Source organism: Amblyraja radiata, chromosome 14 (assembly GCF_010909765.2).
Source record: "Amblyraja radiata isolate CabotCenter1 chromosome 14, sAmbRad1.1.pri, whole genome shotgun sequence".
Lineage (NCBI taxonomy): Eukaryota > Metazoa > Chordata > Chondrichthyes > Rajiformes > Rajidae > Amblyraja > Amblyraja radiata.
This window is the reverse complement of record NC_045969.1, coordinates 5,375,020-5,395,809: the sequence shown is the minus strand read 5'-3', so window position 1 is coordinate 5,395,809 and position 20,790 is coordinate 5,375,020. Positions and strand designations below refer to the sequence as shown.

The 20,790-nt window shown below is 48.4% G+C and overlaps 1 protein-coding gene across 1 annotated transcript in view; it reads left to right on the top strand.

Annotated features, from left to right (window-relative positions):
- Window positions 1-20,790, top strand: part of ncam2 (neural cell adhesion molecule 2) — a 110,434-nt gene that overhangs the window by 37,554 nt on the left and 52,090 nt on the right. Inside the window, exon 5 of the mRNA XM_033032404.1 lies at window positions 3,268-3,387. Coding sequence (XP_032888295.1) covers window positions 3,268-3,387 — 120 coding nt within the window. The remainder of the gene's footprint in view (window positions 1-3,267; window positions 3,388-20,790) is intronic.

The window sequence follows — 20,790 nt, the reverse complement described above, 5'->3', positions numbered from 1 at the left end:
ACCAGGGACGAGACTGGAAGTTGGACAATTTTATACTGGACAATGTTTACATTTATCAAGCCAATTAAGGTACAAATTCTTCTCAATTCCAGTGAATACAAGCCCAGTCGACCCGGGTCAGTGGGTTAGACAGCATTAAAGTTCAGACTGAAGTCTGAAGAAGGGTCTTGACCTGAAACGTCAACTATTCCTTCTCTCCAGAGATGCTGCCTGATTCACTGAGTTGCTTCGGCATTTTGTGTCTGCCTTCAGTATAAACCAGCATCTGCAGTTCCTTCCCACACAACATTCTGGTAAACGCACCCTTTCCAAAGCCTCCACATCCTACCTGTAGTGGGGTGACCAGAACTACACACATAACTCGAATGCTGCCTCAGGTTTAGAGGGATATGGGCCAAATTCATGCAGGTGGGACTAGGTGGGTCAAAATGCTGGAGTAACCCAGCATTAGTTCATAAGTAAAAAGTGATAGGAGCAGGAATAGACCATTCGGCCCATCAAGTCTACTCCGCCATTCAATCATGGCTGAACTATCTCTCCCTCCTAACCCCATTCTCTGGTCTTCTCCCCCATAACCCCTGACACTCGCACTAATCAAGAATGTATCTATCTCTGCCTTAAAAACATATGTTCATAAGTGGTAGGAGCAGATTTAGGCCATTCGGCCCATGAAATCTACTCCGTCTACTCAGGGGGTCAGGCAGCATCTCTGGAGAAAAGGAAGAGGTGATGTTTTGGGTCGAGACCCATCCTCAGACCTGCTTTGTTGTGGATTATCTACCTGCACTGTTGAGACAGCTCGACCCCAAACCTCACCCATTCCTTCTCTCCAGTGATGCTGCCTGTCCCACTGAGTTCCTCCAGTTGTTTGTGTCTGTCTTTGGCTATTCCATCCCCTGCTCACAGGCACTGAATGGTCATAGACCAGCTGGACGTTATATTGAAATTTTCCCTGGAAATGGGCCAAGTCAAAGTAAATGAACCTTTGAAAACACGGAATGAAATGTGGCCGCACATCTGCTCCGTTCTGTAGCTGAGTATCTCGTGGCATCTTGTTCACCATGTTTGTTTACACCTGCACTTGGTAGCCGACCAAAGCAAGGCATAGAACCATCACAACATTGACTGCTACAACGGTTCAACAACAATGCAATACTTGTCACAAATGCAACTGCACAGAGAAATCCTTTTTGCATCAATGACACATGCAGACGGTTTTGGGCACCGTTCTTGAGTCCAAAGAATCCAAAGTCCGTACGGCCCGAGCGCTCGATGTACTGGAGCAGTTTCCCGCCAACCAACGTCCCTCGCCTGTCCTCGCCCCGCCCGGCCATCTTTGTGACCCGGGGGCCCCTCCTGCAGCCGACCTTGAAGGCGCTGAGATGCACCTGTGTCAGGTATTGTCTATGTTGGTTCCCCTGCATTAGGCATCGCAGGGAAACGTGCTGCAGGAGTGTTGCTCGCCGTCAATGCCTGAAGTCTACACTCTCCCCTGCTGTAATCGTTAGCAGTGGGTGTGTGAAACAGTGTGTGGTGTGTTGTGGAACAATGGCACGCAGAGTATACACAGGAACAACAATAGGATAAGTGGTCTCGGTGGGATCTGCTCAGTATACATGTTAAACGGCCAACAAAACATTACAATGGGCACACGGTAATCCTAGAATAACAATGCGGGGCGGCACGGTGGCGCAGCGGTAGAGTTGCTGCCTCACAGCGCTTGCAGCGCCTGAGACCCGGGTTCAATCCCGACTCCGAGTGCTGTCTATTTGGAGTTTGTGCGTTCTCCCCGTGATTTTTCTCCGAGATCTTCGGTTCCCTCCCACACTACAAAGACGTACAGGTTTGTTGGTGTTGGAGGGGAGGATGCTCCTCAAACTGCGGAGCATCCTGGACAATACAGCTCACCCCCTCCGTGACACTCTAGTCAACCTGAGGAGCACCTTCAGCAACAGACTGGTTCAAGTTCAAGTTCAAGTGAGTTTATTGTCATGTGTCCCTGTATAGGACAATGAAATTCTTGCTTTGCTTCAGCACACAGAACATAGTAGGCATTTACTACAAAACAGATAAGTGTGTCCATATACCATAATATAAATATATACACACATGAATAAATAACCTGATAAAGTGCAAATAACAGATAATTGGTTATTAATAATCAGAGTTTTGTCTGAGCCAGGTTTAATAGCCTGATGGCTGTGGGGAAGTAGCTATTCCTGAACCTGGTTGTTGCAGTCTTCAGGCTCCTGTACCTTCTACCTGAAGGTAGCAGGGAGATGAGTGTGTGGCCAGGATACTTTGATGATACTGCCAGCCTTTTTGAGGCAGCGACTGCGATAAATCCCCTCGATGGAAGGAAGGTCAGAGCCGATGATGGACTGGGCAGTGTTTACTACTTTTTCTAGTCCACCAAGTTGCAGCACAGAACGCCACAGGAGATCCTTCTTCCTTGTGGCTATCAAACTGTACAACTCTTCCCCCTTCTGTCGTGGGGTAGACTGAGCTTGACTCCCCCCCCCCCCACCAATCTTTGCACATCCCCAAGCCTTTCCACTCGTCACTTTTATTTCATGTTTCATGTATGTTGCGTTCAATTTCCCTCCTGGGATAAATAAAGTTCTCTCGTATCGTAAAACAAAGAAGACCACTGTGACTTGACAATTAAGTTTCGTTCTTTCACACAGATGCAAATGGAAGGCTTGGTTAACACTTCAAGCTGGGAGTAACTCAGCGGGACAGGCAGCATCTCTGGAGAGAAGGGTTGGGTGACGGTTCGGGTCGAGACCCTTCAAGGGTCTCGACCCGAAACGTCACCCATCCCTTCTCTCCAGAGATGCTGCCTGTCCCGCTGAGTTACAGCCCTGTCCCACGGTACGAGTTCATTCCAAGAGCTCTCCCGAGTTTTTTTTTAAAATCGAACTCGTGGTAAGCACGGAGAATGAACGTAGCGGGTACGTCGGAGCTCGGGGACGTCTCTTAGCGCTAACGGCAGGTACTCGGGAAGACTCGCTAACGGCAGGTAAGCACGGGAAGGCTCGTGAAGATTTTTCAACAGGATGAAAAAATGTCCACGAGAGCCCCGAGTACCGACGAGCGGCCATTACCGTAAATCTCCGAGTTCGAATCAGGGCAAACTCGGGAGAGCTCTTGGAATGAACTCGTACCGTTTAACTCCCGTCGATCTTTGGTTTGGACCAGCATCTGCAGTTCCTTCTTACACGGGATAACGCCTCTCTCTTTTCTTCTCCCCTCTCCTGCTCGCAGCTCAAGTCATCCTGACCAGCTTGAAGCCCAATTCGACCTACCACTTCCGTGTGGCGGCTGTCAATGGCAAAGGCCAAGGGAAACACAGTCAGATGGAAGCCTTTCACACTCTCCCAGTCCGTAAGTAGCTGCGTGTCTCTGCCTTGGCCTGCAATGGCGGTCACCCTGGCTAATACCCAATGTCATTTTTCATTAGTCCTCATAATCCATATTAATGCTCTATCAAAAGGAGGGCAAAGGGATTGCAGCAAATCTCCGCAGAGTCCTCATTACTCGGTATTTCCACAATGACTAACATAATCACGGGCTAAGCTGAGAATGAGTAACTGATTTAGTTTAGGGACGAAAGGTAGACACAAAATGCTGGAGTAACTCAGCGGGACAGGAGAGAAGGAATGGGGGTGACCTTTCGGGTCGAGACCCCTCCTTCGTACTCTTCTTCAAACTTCCCCAGTTCAGAGACGCATTTGGGAGTTTTGATGGCCAGTGGTCACTTTATGTTGAGTTTAGTTAAGTTTAGTTTCGAGATACAGCGCGGAAACAGGCCCTTCTGCCCACCTAGTCCGTGCCGACCCACCATCCCCGCACACTAATGGGCCTGTCCCACTTCGGTGACTCTTTAGGCGACTCCCAGGGACTAGTTTTAATGGAATTCACCTACGACACCTGGCGACAACCTACGCCAACCTACGACAGCAAAAATTGTCGCCACTCTCGCCGAAAATGTTTCGCCTGTAGTCGCCCAAAATAGTCGCCTAAGTGGGACAGGCTCATAACACTATCCTACTCACACAGTAAGTAAGTAAGTAAGTAAGTTTATTGGCCAAGTATTCACATACAAGGAATTTACCTTGGCGCTCCGCCCACAAGTAACAACATTACATACAGCGACAGTTACGAATGACTCAGAAATGGGACAACTTACAATTTTGCAGAAGCCAATTAACCCACAAACCTGTACGTCTATGGAGTGTGGGAGGAAACCGGAGGCCTCGGAAGGAAACCCACGCAGGTCACGGGGAGAGAACGTGCAGACAAGCACCCGTGGTCAAGGCCTCTGGCGCAGTGGTGAGGCAGCAAATCTACCGCTGCGCCAGCGTGCCGCTCTGTGGCACTGCGAGCCTCTGGTAACCGCATGATGAGACGAGATAGCATGCGGAGTATGGTGTGTGCTATCTGCCCAGCACAGGCATACCAGATTAGCCAGCAACCCATGTGTGCGGTTTAGAAGCTACACAGGGCTTTCTGAATTAAAATGTAGATTCAGCCCGGTTGACTTTTTATTGAGGGCAAGGAGTTTTATTGTCGAATGGGAATCGTTTTCAAGGTAGATGGGGTGAGGGAGAGATTGGGTTTTTAATCAGTAATAATCAAAACATTCCTCAGTGAAACCTGTGTAAACCACAGGGTCACTATTGATTTCAGGTCATGGAGGGAGAACAAAGAGGGAAGAGACAGAGACTTTAAGATTTTGCCTTCCACCATAGTGAGGAGGTGTTTGGTGAACTCACTGTGGTGGATGTTAAATTTGTGTTGATTGTGTGTTTTTGCCATTTTTTAAATTATATGTATGACTGCAGGGAAACAAAATATCGTTCAGACCGAAAGGTCTGAATGACAATAAACCGAATCTAATCTAATCTAATCTAATGGAGACGTGCAATATTCATGACGGATTAAAGCATGGGAGGTTGCACTTCACACTACCTCATTAAAGCAGCCGACATAATCAAAGCCTCGTCCCACCCCGGTCATTCCTTCCCCTCCCCGCTCCCATCCGGCAGAAGGTACAGAACAAAGATCCTACAGCGGAGCAAGATAGATCACTCGACGAAAAAGACGTAATCCGGTCATGGGCAGATTCGTGGGTAATTTTCGGCCCCATTTCCGTAACCGGCTTCCGTCTCCGCACCAAAGATCCCATAGCGGAGCAAAGATAACTAGTGCGGAGACGGAAGCCGGTTACGGAAAATCCTCATAAAAATAAAAGTTATTTGGGAAAAATCTTCTCCTCATTTTCAGAATTATAATTTATTAACACAAACTGTTCCCCCGCAACGCTGATTACACTGCGGGTCGGGTCGGGTCAGGTTACTGAAATGGATGAAAAAAAGGCCCACGTTCCGCTCCGTTGCGTACTACACGTCAGCCCATTGCATTTAGGAGTGGTCTATCTTGCTCCGCTATAGGATCTTTGGTACAGAAGCTTGAAAGCGCCCACCACCAGACTCGGGAACTGCTTCCTCCCCTCTGTGTCTTTTTACACAGCATGGGAACAGGCTCTTTGGCCCACCGGGCCCGCACCGACCAGTGATCCCTACACACTAACACTAACCTACACACACACACACTAGGGACAATTTACAATTTTACCGAAGCCAATTCACCTACAAAGCCTGTACGTCTCTGGAGTGCGGGAGGAAACCGGAGCACCCGGAGAAAGCCCACGCAGCTCACGGGGAGAACGTACAGACACCCGTGGTCGGGATCGAACCCGGGTCTCTGGCGCTGGAAAGGCAGCAACTCTACCGCCGCGGGTGCCGGGTGCTGTCCTTGTGGAGTTTGCACGTTCTCCCTGCAACCGCGTGGGTTTCCTCCGGGTGCTCCGGTTTCCTCCCACATCTCAAAGATTTGTAGGTTAGTCGGCCTCGGTGAAATTTGCCCCGCGTTTGTAAGGAGCGGATGCAAAAGTGGATTAGTATGAAACTAGTACGAACAGATGGTCGATAGTCAGGGTGGACTCGATGGGCCGAAGGGCCCGTTTCCATACTGTATTTTACGATCAGACAATTACAGTGTGGGGTGGCACGGTGGCGCAGCGGTAGATTCGCTGGCTCACGGCGCCAGAGACCCAGGTTCCATCCTAACTACAGGTGTTTGTACGTTCTCCCCGTGACCTGCGTGGGCTTTCTCCGGGTGCTCCGGTTTCCTCCCACACTCTGTAGGTTAATTGGCTTGGGTAAAATTGTAAATTGTCCCGAGTGTGTTGGGTGGTGCCAGCGTATGGAATGATCACTGGTCAGCACGGACTCGGTGGGCTGAAGGGCCTGTTTCTGCACTGTATCACAAAATTAAAAATTAATTTGTAGTCTAGAGATGGAATTCCTCACTGAACCAGCCTGTGCTGCCCAGCTGTGCTGCTGTTAGCATGGAGCCTTATAATGACAGATTCCCATTGCACAGATCCATAATATCAAATATCAAATATCACTGGAGTTGGTTTAAAGCATTTCAATAAATCTCAAGACCCAAAGCCAGTTCCACTACCTGTAGATAGTAGTTCAGCACCGCTCTCTGGTTGTGGTAGGATAGAAACATAGAAACATAGAAAATAGGTGCAGGAGTAGGCCATTCCGCCCTTCGAGCCTGCACCGCCATTTGATATGATCATGGCTGATCTTCCAACTCAGTATCCCATCCCTGCCTTCTCTCCATACCCCCGATCCCTTTAGCCACAAGGGCCACATCTAACTCCCTCTTAAATATAGCCAATGAACTGGCCTCAACTACCTTCTGTGGCAGAGAATTCCACAGATTCACCACTCTCTGTGTAAAAAATGATTTTCTCATCTCGGTCCTAAAAGACTTCCCTCTTATCCTTAAACTGTGACCCCTAGTTCTGGACTTCCCCAACATCGGGAATAATCTTCCTGCATCTAGCCTGTCCAACCCCTTAAGAATTTTGTAAGTTTCTATAAGATCCCCCCTCAATTTTCTGAATTCTTCTGATTCAGTTGCCTGATAACAGCTGGGAAGAAACTGTCCCTGAATCTGGAGGTGTGGGTTTTCACACTTCTGTGCCTTTTGCCCGATGGGAGAGGGGAAGAAGAGGGAGTGACATGGCGGGGGGGGGGGGGGGGGGGGGGGGGGGTGAGACTGGTCCTTGATTATGCTGCTGGCCTTGCCGAGGCAGTGTGAGGTATAAATGGAGTCAATGGAAGGGAGGTTGGTTTGTGTGATGATCTGGGCTGCGTCCACAATTCGTTGCTATTTCTTGCGGTCTTGGAAGGAGCTGTTCCCAAACCGAGCTGGGATGCATCCCGATACAATAGCCACGATCGAATGGCGGATAGACGTTGGGCCGAATGGCCTAATTCTGCTCCTATCACTTACGAACTCATGAAGATGTCTCTAAAATATTATTATTGCTCCCGTCTCGACCCCAAGAGAGCAGAGAAGATTTACGAGGATGTTGGGTCAAAGATTTTCGAGGATGTTTAAGGCTAAAGGGGAAATCTTTTAGGACCGAGATGAGAAAAACATTTTTCACACAGAGAGTGGTGAATCTCTGGAATTCTCTGCCACAGAATGTAGTTGAGGCCAGTTCATTGGCTATATTTAAGAGGGAGTTAGATGTGGCCCTTGTGGCTAAAGGGATCAGGGGGTATGGAGAGAAGGCAGGTACAGGATACTGAGTTGGATGATCAGCCATGATCATATTGAATGGCGGTGCAGGCTCGAAGGGCCGAATGGCCTACTCCTGTACCTATTTTCCATGTTTCTATGTTACCAGGACTTGAGGGCCTGAGCTGTAGGGAGAAATTGGCCTTTATTTCTAGGAGCGCAGGAGGATGAGTGGTGATCTTACAGAGCTGTATAAGATCATGAGAGGAATAGATAGGGTGAATGCACAGAGACCTTTACCCTGAGCAGGGGAATCAAGAACCAGAGGACATAGGTTTATGATGAGAGGTGAAAAATGTATCAGGAGCCTGTGAATTGTAAATTGTCTCCAGTGTGCCTAAGATAGTGTTAGCGTGAGTGCTGTTGGGTACAGACTCAGTGGGCCGAAGGGCCTGTTTCCATGCTGTATCTCTAAAGTTTGAGTAGTCCATTTGACCCATCATGTCTACAGTTCCTTGCACCTCCAGCTCCAAAGACAGACAGGTTTGCAGGTCAACTGGCTGGGTTAAAGTGTAAATTGTCCCTAGCGTGTGTAGGATAGTGTTAAGGGCCTGTCCCACTTTCACGACCTAATTCACGACATTTATTACTCGTGGACATTTTTTATCAGGCTAGAAAAAAACGCCCCGACCTACTTGATGCCACAAGTACCTACGACTGGCATCACGGCCTGCTACGACCTACCTACGACCTCCTACGACCTCGTGACGACCATGCTGCGAGTATGGGTCAAGGGCAAACTCAGCAGAGGTCGTGAATTAGTTTGTGAAAGTGGGACAGGCCCTTTAGTGTGCGGGGATCGCTGGTCGGCGCGGACTTGATGGGCTGAACGGCCTGTTTCCGCGCTAGACTAAACTATACTAATGTTTATTTTTTGGTTTCAAACACGCTGGAGGCATGTTGGTTGCAGCAGTTGTATGTTGTTAGTTCACACCTTATCCTTCCTTATCTCTGTGTCTCCCTCTCCCAAGTCTCTCAGTCTGAAGAAGGGTCTCGACCCGGAACGTCACCCATTCCTTCTCTCCCGTCCCGCTGAATTACTCCGGCATTTTGTGTCAATCTTTGGTGTAAACCAGCATCCTTTCTACACATGTTGATGTATTCAAGAGTTGGATTTAGGTCTTAGGGCTAAAGGAATCAAGGGATATGGGGAGAAGGCAGGAACGGGGTACTGATGTCGGATGATCAGCCATGATCATATTGAATGGTGGTGCTGGCTCAAAGGGCCGAATGGCCTACTCCTGCACTTATCTTCTGTGGTGGGCGGCCATGGTGGCGGAGCGGTGGAGTCGCTGCCTGACAGCGCCAGTGACCCGGGTTCGATCCTGACCAGGGTGCTGTCTGTACGGAGTTTGTACGTTCTCCCCGTGACCTGCGTGGGTTTTCCCCGAGATCTTCGGTTTCCTCCCACACTCCAAAGATGTACAGGTTTGTAGGTTACTTGGCTTGGTGTATGTGTAAATTGTCCCTAGTGTGTGTCGGACAGCGCCAATGTGCGGGGATCGCTGGTCGGTGCGGACTCGGTGGGCCGAAGGGCCTGTTTCCGGGCTGTATCTCTGAACTAAACCAAAATTAAATTTCACTGTTCGCTGTTAGAGTATCACCGAGAGACTTGGAACATCCAGGCGTTAAGGAAGACTCTATTTAAATTCCAAGTCGTCCTTGTGTTGTGTGTGTGTGTGTGCGCGCAGTCAGTCACGGGCTGTGCAAGATAAGCATTGGCAGTGTTTGGCTTCACGCTCATGAGGGCTCTGTTCATTAATGCCAATCTGTTTATAATCACGGGCCAAAGCTTATCCTCCCCGCGCCCCTGTGGTCCTCATTGTTGCCATGCTGATGGTACCCACCCCTCCAGCAGAGCGGGCTGCAACATCCTCCAAGGAGCTTGTGCAGCGAGTGAGAGAGAGAGAGAGAGAGAGAGTGAGAGAGGGAGACAGAGAGAGACAGAGACAGAGACAGAGACAGAGAGAGACAGAGGGAGACAGAGAGAGACAGAGAGATACAGAGAGAGACAGAGAGAGACAGAGAGAGACAGAGAGAGACAGAGAGAGACAGAGAGAGACAGAGAGAGACAGAGAGAGACAGAGACAGAGACACAGAGAGACAGAGACAGACAGAGACAGACAGAGACAGACAGAGACAGACAGAGACAGACAGAGACAGACAGAGACAGACAGAGACAGAGAGAGACAGAGACAGAGACACAGAGAGACAGAGACAGACAGAGACAGACAGAGACAGACAGAGACAGACAGAGACAGAGAGAGACAGAGAGAGACAGAGACAGAGACACAGAGAGACAGAGACAGACAGAGACAGACAGAGACAGACAGAGACAGACAGAGACAGAGAGAGACAGAGAGAGACAGAGACAGAGACACAGAGAGACAGAGACAGACAGAGACAGACAGAGACAGACAGAGACAGACAGAGACAGAGAGGGAGAGGGAGAGAGAGAGAGTGACAGAGAGGGAGAGAGAGAGAGGGAGACAGAGAGAGACAGAGACAGAGAGAGACAGAGACAGACAGAGAGAGAGAGAGTGACAGAGAGGGAGAGAGAGAGAGAGTGACAGAGAGATAGAGAGAGAGAGAGAGAAAAAGAGACAGACAGGGAGACAGAGAGAGAGAGAGAGAGGGGGGGAGACAGAGAGAGACAGACACAGAGAGAGACACAGAGCGAGAGAGAGCGAGACAGAGAGAAGACAGAGAGACTGAGAGACAAAAAGAGAGAGAGAGAGAGAGAGAGAGACAGACAGAGAGAGAGAGGGAGAGAGAGAGACAAAAAGAGAGAGAGAGAGTCAGAGAGAGAGAGACAGACCGAGAGAGAGAGAGAGAGAGAGAGAGAGAGAGAGAGGTCCTGAGCGTCGCCATGGCAACCAGGCTGGGCCTCCCCTCCCAAGGTCGTTTGCGTGAGAACGGGAGTTGGGCTCTGATCTCCGTTAGACCCTAGAGCCCCAGACAGTGTCCACTCTCACGCAGATCGCACAACGACAGACGGTCCCATTTCCAAAGACCGAGGCGCATGAGGTGCTGAAGGGCAATGGGGCAGATAACCTCATAGATCCATCAGTCATACAGGAATAAATCGGGTACACGCGCACAGTCTCTTGCCCAGATTGGGAGTAGCCAGGACCAGTGGACATAGGTTCAAGGTGAAGGTGGGGGGGGGGAAGATTTAATGGGAACCTGAGGGGTAACTTGTTCACACAGAGGATGGTGCGTGTATGGAACGAGCTGCCAGAGGCGGTAGTTGAGGCTGGGACTATCCCATCGTTTAAGAAACTGTTGGACAGGTACATGGATAGGACAGGTTTGGAGGGATATGGGCCAAACGCAGGCAGGCAGATAGAAACGTATAAGACGCGACAGCCTGTAACAGCTGACAAAGCGGAGCAGGGAGACCGCGGGGCAGGCAGAGGGCGGAGAGAGAAGCGAGGGTGAGAGAGGGTGAGAGAGAGATAGAGAGTCACCAGGATGGGCCTGATAGAGTCATAGAGTGATACAGTGTTTAAACAGGCCCTTCGGCCCAACTCGCCCACACTGGCCAACAATGTCCCAGATACCCCAGTCCCACTTGCCTGTGCTTGGTCCATATCCCACCAAACCCGTCCTATCCATGTACCCGTCCAACTGTTTCTTAAACGATGGGATAGTCCCAGCCTCAGCAACCTCCTCTGGCAGCTTGCTCCATTCACCCACCATCCTCTGTGAAAAAGTCGCCCTTCGGATTCCTATTAAATCTTTTCCCCTTCACCTTAAACCTATGTCCTCTGGTCCTCGATTCCTCTACTCTGGGTAAAAGTGCGTCTACCCGATCTATTCCTCTCATGATTTTGTACACCTCTATAAGATCTCCCCTCATCTTCCTGCGCTCCAAGGAATAGAGACCCAGCATGCCCAACCTTTCCCTGTAGCTCACACCCTCTAGTCCTGGCAACATCCACGTAAATCCGAAGTAGGGTCTGGACGTCACCTATTCCTTCGCTCCATAGATGCTGCCTCACCCGCTGAGTTTCTCCAGCATTTCTGTCTACCTATGAATCATCCAGCACCTGCAGTTCTTTCTTAAACGTAAATCTTTTCAGAACCCTTTCAAGCTTGACAATATCTTTGCTATGACATGGTGCCCAGAACCGAACACGATATTCTAAATGCGGTCTCCTGGGATGTCAGGACTTTCATATGAAGAAAGACTGGATGGACTCGGCTTGTACTCGCTAGAATTTAGAAGATTGAGGGGGGATCTTATAGAAACTTACAAAATTCTTAAGGGGTTGGACAGGCTAGATGCAGGAAGATTGTTCCCGATGTTGGGGAAGTCCAGAACAAGGGGTCACAGTTTAAGGATAAGGGGGAAGTCTTTTAGGACCCAGATGAGAAAAACATTTTTCACACAGAGAGTGGTGAATCTGTGGAATTCTCTGCCACAGAAGGTAGTTGAGGCCAGTTCATTGGCTATATTTAAGAGGGAGTTAGATGTGGCCCTTGTGGCTGAAGGGATCAGGGGGTATGGAGAGAAGGCAGGTACGGGATACTGAGTTGGATGATCAGCCATGATCATATTGAATGGTGGTGCAGGCTCGAAGGGCCGAATGGCCTACTCCTGCACTTGTTTTCTATGTTTCTATGTCTCATCGACGTCTGATACAAAATGATGATAGCTGACAGAGAGGGGGGGGGGGGGGGGGCAGGGAGAGAATGAGGCAGGCAGGCAGACATCATTAACATGCCCCTTATACAGCTGCTGCCAACATTATCCAACGCGCACACACAATCCAGGAGTGAACAGCTCGGGGCTCCCTTGACCAATTAAACCCTAGTTACAATCAACGGGCAATTAAGATCGCTGGGAGTCACCAGGAGAGTCAAGGAGACAGCGAACCACATGAATGGCTGCACAGAAATGCCTGGGTGACTAATTATCCCAGTGCTGGCTGGAGACACCTCAGTGAACCTTGGTGTCGAACGGAAACCCATTTAGCAAAGACGTCCAGTGTGTATTAATACGATTCGGTACGATGGTGCTTTATTTCTCCCCAGGAGGGGAATAGTCCCTAATGTGCAGGAGAGTGCTAGTATACAGCAATAGTATCCCAGTGGGATGATCGCTGGGTGGAGCGGACCCAGTGGGCCGAAGGGCCTCTTTGAAGGCTGTATCTCTAATCTGCAAAATGGGACTAACTTGGGCGGCATGGAAGGGTTGGGCCGAAGGGTCTGTTGCCGTCGTACTGTAAAGCCCAACGATCAGATGATTGTGATTTTCCTTCGCAGTGAACAACAACGTCTGAATCATCCAAAAATGGCACTTTTGCTTGAAAGCTGTCAGCACCAGAAGCAGTATTCGGATCGATATTCGCAATAGATAATAGGTGCAGGAGTAGGCCATTCGGCCCTTCGAGCCAGCACCGCCATTCAATGTGACCGTGGCTGGTCATCCCCAATCAGTACCCCATACCTGCCTTCTCCCCATATCCCCTGACTCCGCTGTCTTTAAGAGCCCTATCTAGCTCTCTCTTGAAAGCATCCAGAGAACCTGCCTCCACCGCCCTCTGAGGCAGAGAATTCCACAGACTCACAACTCTCTGTGATGTCTGACGTTCCGGGTCGAGACACTTCTTCAGGCTGCATTTTCACTTCCTATTTACAACAATATCTACAGGTCAGAGGCACGCCGTGCCACATATAAAGAGATTTGGGACATTCTATTAGCTTATGCCAACTGCTGCCCAAATGTTTTCATCACACCATGTTACATATGGGTGATGTTGAACTGCGTTGAGTCACTAGGTGTACTGCACTGACATCTGGTGGCGGATAGCTGGATTGCATCCACTCTCACTTTAATTGCATGGCCAAGTGCCCAACCTAAACAATCATGCTTCACAAAAATGCTGGAGAAACTCAGCGGGTGCAGCAGCATCTATGGAGCGAAGGAAATAGGTAACGTTTCGGGCCGAAACCCTTCTTCAGACTGAAGAAGAACCCTTGATCAGTCTGAAGATGGGTTTCGGCCCGAAACGTCACCTATTTCCTTCGCTCCATAGATGCTGCTGCACCCGCTGAGTTTCTCCAGCATTTTTGTGTTCCTTCAATTTTCCAGCATCTGCAGTTCCTTCTTGAACACAATCATGCTTCATCTCCTTTGACCGCTAGAGATCTGAACACATCCTTATCAAAGAAAAAAGAACCATCAAAAATCATCTGGAGAAGGCTCCCGACCCAAGACGTCACCTATCCATGTTCTCGTGAACTGGTGTAAAAGGGTTTCATTTGGTTTAGTTTAGATAGACACGAAATAGTGGAGTAACTCAGTGGGTCAGGCAGCATCTCTGGTATGGTGACGCAGTGGTAGAGTTGCTGCCTTACAGCGCCAGAGACCCGGGTTCAATCCCGACTACGGGTGTTGGCTGTACGCAGTTTGTACCTTCTCCCCGTGACCTGCGTGGGTTTCCTCCGAGATCTTCGGTTTCCTCCCACACTCCAAAGACGTGCAGGTTTGTACGTTAATTGGCTTGGTGTAAATGTAAAATTGTCCCTAGTGTGTGTAGGGTAGTGTTAATGTGCGAGGATCGCTGGACGGCGCGGACTCAGTGGGCCGAAGGGCCTGTTTCCGCGCTGTATCTCTAAACTAAACTAAACTTTAAGGTGACATTTTGGGCTGGAACCCTTCTTCAGACTCATTCTTCATAGTTTAAGTAAGTAAGTAAGTTTATTGGCCAAGTATTCACATACAAGGAATGTGCCTTGGTGCTCCGCCCACAAGTAACAACATGACATACAGTGACAGTTACGAATGACTCAGAAAACACTAAACATTAATAATAATAAAACATTAATGATAAAACACCATTGATCAAGCATGTGAACCAACAAAATACCAGATCAAAGGGAGGCTACAGATTTTTGGCTGTTGAGTAGAGCTACTACTCGTGGATAAAAACTGTTTTTATGTCTGGCTGTGGCAGCTTTGACAGTCCGGAGTCGCCTTCCAGAGGGAAGTGATTCAAAGAGTTTGTGGCCAGGGTGAGAGGGGTCAGAGATGATCTTGCCCGCTCGCTTCCTGGCCCTTGCAGTGTACAGTTCATCAATGGAGGGAAGGTTGCGGCCAATAATCTTCTCAGCCGATCGGACGATTCGCTGCAGCCTCCGGGATGTCGTGCTTGGTGGCTGAGCCAAACCAGACCATGATGGAGAAGGTGAGGACAGACTCTACGATGGCCGTGTAGAATTGGACCATCATTGCCTGTGACAGATTTAGTTTAGTTATTGTCATGTGTACTATGTTACAGTGAAAAGCTTTGTTTTGCCTGCCATCCAGTCAGAGGAAAGACAATACATGATTACAATCAAACCGTCCACAGTGCACAGATACAGGATAAAGGGAATAACGTTCAGTGCAAGGTCAAGACCAGTCAAGTCCGATTAAAGGTCTCCAATGAGGTAGCTGGGAGGTCAGGACCTCTCAAATTGGTGATAAGATCAATCTAATGTATGGGGGGGGGGGAATCGCTGGTCGGCTCGGACTCGGTGGAGCAAAGGGCCTGTTTCCGCGCTGTATCTCTAAACTAAAGTAAACTAACAGAGCAGTACCTTAACATAGACAATAGGTGCAGCAGGAGGCCATTCGGCCCTTCGAACCAGCATCGCCATTCATTGTGATCATGACTGATCATCCACAATCAATACCCCGTGCCTGCCTTCTCCCCATATCCCTTCATACCACCTGCCCTGAGAGCTCTATCTAACTCTCTTTTAAATCCATCCAGTGAATTGGCCTCCACTGCCTTCTGTGGCAGAGAATTCCTCAAAATTCACAACTCTCTGGGTGAAAAAGATTTTTCTCATCTCATCAAATGGCCTTCCCTTTATTCTTAGACTTTGGCTCCTGGTTCTGGACTCGCCCAACATTGGGAACATTTTTCCTGCATCTAGCTTGTCCAGTCCTTTTATAATTTTATATGTGCTCCATAAGATTCCCTCTCATCCTTCTAAATTCCAGTGAATACAAGCCCACTCTTTCCAATCTTTCCTCATACGACAGTCCCGCCATCCCGGGGAATAACCATGAGTCTGGTGCGTGCTTCTGAGCTTCTGTATCTAACATATGATGCGCATTTGACAGCACTGGGATTGTACTCGCTGGAGTTTAGAAGAATGAGGGGGGACCTCATTGAAACTTACCAAATAGTGAAAGGCTTGGTTAAAGTGGATGTAGAGAGCATGTTTCCACTAGTCGGAGAGTCTAGGACTAAAGGTCATAGCCTCAGAATAAAACAACGTTCCTTTAGGAAGGAGATGAGGAGGGATTTCTTTAGGTGAATCTGGAATTCTTTGCCACTGAGGGCTGTGGAGGCCAAGTCAATGGATATTTTTAAGGCAGAGATATATTCTTGATTAGTACGGGCGTCAGGGATCATGGGGAGAAGGCAGGAGAATGGGGTTAGCAGGGAGAGATAGATCAGCTATGATTGAATGGTGGTTGACTTGATGGGCCGAATGGCCTAATTCTGCTCCCATCACATGACCTTATGATCTTCTGTCGGACGGGAGCAGGGAGAGGTGAAGGGCAGACGGACTTGAGCTTGTTTGAAAGGTCTGCTGATAAAGAATGGATGGACTGGGCTTGTATTCACTGGAATTTAGAAAGAAAAGTGCGGATCTTATAGAAGCATACAATTATTAAAGGATTGGGCAGGCTAGATGCAGGAAAAATGTTCCCTATGTTGGGGGAAGTCCAGAACCAGGGGTCACAGTTTAAGAATAAGGGGTAGGCCACTCAGGGCTGAGATGAAGAAAAACCAATTTCACCCAGAGAATTGTGAATCTGTGGAATTCTCTGCCACAGAAGGCAGTGGAGGCAAATTCACTGGATGTTTTCAATAGACAATAGGCAATTTTCAAGAGAGATTTAAATATAGCTCTTAGAGCTAACGGAATCAAGGGATATGGGGAGAAAGCAGGAACAGGGTACTGATTTTGGATGATCAGCCATGTGCGGTGTTGAATGGCGGTGCTGGCACGAAACACCTACTCCTGCACCTATTTTCTATGTTTCTATGATGAGTTCCGCAGGGTTATTATGACAGGCTGCTCAGGGAAGCATGCGGCAGCACCTCAAGTGAGTTCAACGGAGGCCCCTGCCTGATTTGTTAGGTCTCCGGATAACAAACAAAAACCGAGAGAATCCGTCTTTTTTGAGAGGAGAGTTTACCAGAGGCTGGAGGCTTGGCTTCAATGTGCACATCGACTCCTTTGTGAGCATGAGCTGTGGAGATGGAGTGGAGTCATTCAGTCGGAGAGGAGAGGAGTGGGATTTATCACTCTTAGTGTTTCAGGGGCGGGTGATGGAGTGTAGAGCCAGTGGGAACCAGAGCCCAGGCAGCCTACTGCACCAGATGATCCTCAGGCTTTGTTTCAGCGAAATTAGACCAAAGAAAACTTGGACATAGGAGACTGAGCTGAAGATTTCTGGGCTTGAAAGAAACAAGCACAGTTCAAAGAAGGGGTTGGCTTGAGAAAATTGCTTATTCCAATCCTTAATTAAAACCAGGCTTGGGGTAGTCATGGCAACGGTATATTGATTTATCCCATACTCTAAGGCAGTGTCAATGTCTTCTGTTTAGTTTAGTTTAGAAATAGAAACATAGGAAATAGGTGCAGGAGGAGGCCATTCGGCCAATAGATCCTATAGTGGAGCAAGATAGACCACTCCTTCTAAATGCAATGGGCTGACGTGTAGTAGGCAACGGAGCGGAACGTGGGCCTTTTTTTCATCCATTTTAGTAACCCGACCCGACTCGACCCGCAGTGTAATCAACGCTGCGGGGGAACAGTTTGTGTTAATAAATTATAATTCTGAAAATGAGGAGAAGATTTTTACCAAAGAACTTTGATTTTTACAAGGATGTTTCCGTAACCGGCTTCCGTCTCCGCACTAGTATCTTTGCTCCGCTACGGGATCTTTGGTGCGGTAGACGGAAGCCGGTTACGGAAATGGGGCAGAAAATTACCCATGAATCTGCCCATGACCGTACTACGTCTTTTTCGTCGAGTGATCTATCTTGTTTGCTATAGGATCTTTGATTCAGCCCTTCGAGCCAGCACTGCCATTCATTGTGATCATGGCTGATCGTCCCCTATCAATGACCCGTGCCTGCCTTCTCCCCATATCCCCTGACTCCACTAGCCCCTAGAGCTCTATCTAACTCTCCCTTAAATCCATCCAGTGATTTGGCCTCCACTGCCCTCCACAAATTCACAACTCGCTGGGTGAAAAAGTTTTTTCTCACCTCAGTCTTAAATGGCCTCTACTTTATTCTAAGACTGTGGCCCCTGGTTCTGGACTTACCCAACATTGGGAACATTTTTCCTGCATCTAGCTTGTCCAGTCCTTTTATAATTTTATATGTTCATGGCGTTTATGATACGGCGTGGAAATAGGCCCTTCAGCCCACCGAGTCCTCTCCGAACAGCGAATACTATCCTACACGCACTGTACAATGTACAAATATTGACGACACAACCCTGATTGGACTGATCCAGGATGGGGAGGAATCTGCCTACAAACAGGAAGTGTCACAGCTGGCATCCTGGTGCCGTCGCAACAACCTAGAGCTCAATGCTCTTAAGACAGTGGAACTGATTGTAGATTTTAGTAGAGCCCCCCCTCCCCTCACCCCACTCACCATCAACAACACCACAGTCACATCTGTGGAGTCTTTTAAGTTTGAGGGAACTATCATCTCTCCAAGGACCTTAAATGTGGGGGGCTACCATCGACTCCACAGTCAAAAAGGCACAACAGAGGACGTACTTCCTGCGGCAGCTGAGGAAACACAATCTGCCACAGGCAATGATGGTCCAATTCTACACAGCCATCGTAGAGTCTGTTCTCACCTTCTCCATCATGGTCTGGTTTGGCTCAGCCACCAAGCACGACATCCGGAGGCTGCAGCGAATCGTCCGATCAGCAGAGAAGGTTATTGGCTGCAACCTTCCCTCCATTGATGAACTGTACACTGCAAGGGCCAGGAAGTGAGCGGGCAAGATCATCTCTGACCCCTCTCACCCTGGCCACAAACTCTTTGAATCACTTCCCTCTGGAAGGCGACTCCGGACTGTCAAAGCTGCCACAGCCAGACATAAAAACAGTTTTTATCCACGAGTAGTTGCTCTACTCAACAGCCAAAAATCTGTAGCCTCCCTTTGATCTGGTATTTTGTTGGTTCACATGCTTGATCAATGGTGCTTTATCATTAATGTCTTTTAATTTTTAATGTTTAGTGTTTTCTGAGTCATTCGTAACTGTCACTGTATGTCATGTTGTTACTTGTGGGCGGAGCACCAAGGCAAATTCCTTGTATGTGAATACTTGGCCAATAGACTTACTTACTTACTTATTACCGAAGCCAAATAATCTACAAACTTGTACGCCCTTGGAATGCAAACTCCGTACAGACAGAACCCGTAGTCAGGATCGAACCCGGGTCTCTGGCGCTGGGAGGCAGCAACTCTACCGCTCCGTTGCCGTGCCGCTCTGCAGAAGTATTTGAGGAATCGTCGCTGCCGTTGTTGTATTCTTGGATCTGTTCTGGCCACACTTGTTCCTTCAGGCTGCCCATTCTCTGGAGCTAATCACTATCATATGATCTCACAAGGTCATAAGGAATAGGAGTAGAATTAGGCCATTCGGCCCATCAAGTCTACTCTGCCATTCAATCATGACTGATCTATCTCTCCCGCCGAACCCCATTCTCCTGCCATCGAGTCGGAGAATCATAGTCATTAGAGTGATACAGTGTGGAAACAGGCCCTTCGGCCCAACTTGCCCACATCGCCCAACATGTCCCACCTACACTAGTCCCACCTGTCTGCGCTTGGTCCATATCCCTCCAAACCTGTCCTACCATGTACCTGTCTAACTGTATCTTAAACGATGGGATAGTCCCAGCCTCAACTACCTCCTCTGGCAGCTCGTTCCATACACCCACCACCCTTTGTGTGAAAAAGTTACCCCTCAGATGCCTATTAAATCTTTTCCCCTTCACCTCGAACTTTTCCCCTTCCTCTGGTCCTCGATTCCCTTCTCCCCATCACCTCTGGCATCTGTACTAATCACAGTAAGGGCATCATCTTCTTCTACTTCTTCTTCTTGTAGGATTCCGGCAGTGTAGACGCTGCTAAGCGTATTACTGCCCTCCACAGGTCAAAGTTTGAACTAAATTCTTACATACAGTCCTGTAACTTGCAGGAATTGAAAAACAGCCCTGGATATCAGTTGATGTTTCTCACTGTGTCCAAACAAAGATGAAACAGAAAAAGCCTCAACTCCAAGTCCTGTCAGTCTAACAAACAATACTTCTCTTTCTACCCTGTACTTTTTACATTCTAGGAAAACATGCTTAACTGTCTCATTACTCCCACATTCACACAAGCCAGAAACATGTTTCCCTACAATGCACAAATAGTAATTTAACCCACAGTGTCCCAACCTCAATCTACACAGTTTAACTGAGTCCCTACGGGACAGAGATGTACAGAAACATATTTTCCTAACTTCAGATTGTATAGAAAAGTAGTGTCTACCCCTGACTTCCATTTCCCATCCTCTCTGCCATTCTTTTGTTAAGCCCTCTTTAATTATTTCTCTCAGTTCCACTCTCCCCCATGATACATGGATATCTATTTCTCTTCTTAACCTCTCCTTTGCTATGAGGTCCACCTGCTCATTCCCCCTCACCCCAGCATGCCCGGGAACCCAGCAAAAAGTGATGTTACACGCAAACCCAATTCTAGAAAACACACTCAAGATTTCATTTAGAATGTCAGGACGAGCTTTAGATTTCCCTACTCTTAAAGTTTCAAGAGCAGCTGCAGAATCAGAACAGATAATGACTTCTCTAAAACTGGCTTCCTCAATCCACCATAGAGCCCATTGAATTGCCATTAATTCAGTCGTGAGAACAGAGCTTCCATCAGAAATGCGCCGGCCAATCTTCAACCCAAGCTGCTCCACATACACTCCAAACCCAGCTCTCCCACTAACTGGATCTTTAGATCCATCTGTAAAAACAATCAAAGTGCTCTCACTGATTGAATTAAGATATTCCACTATTCTTG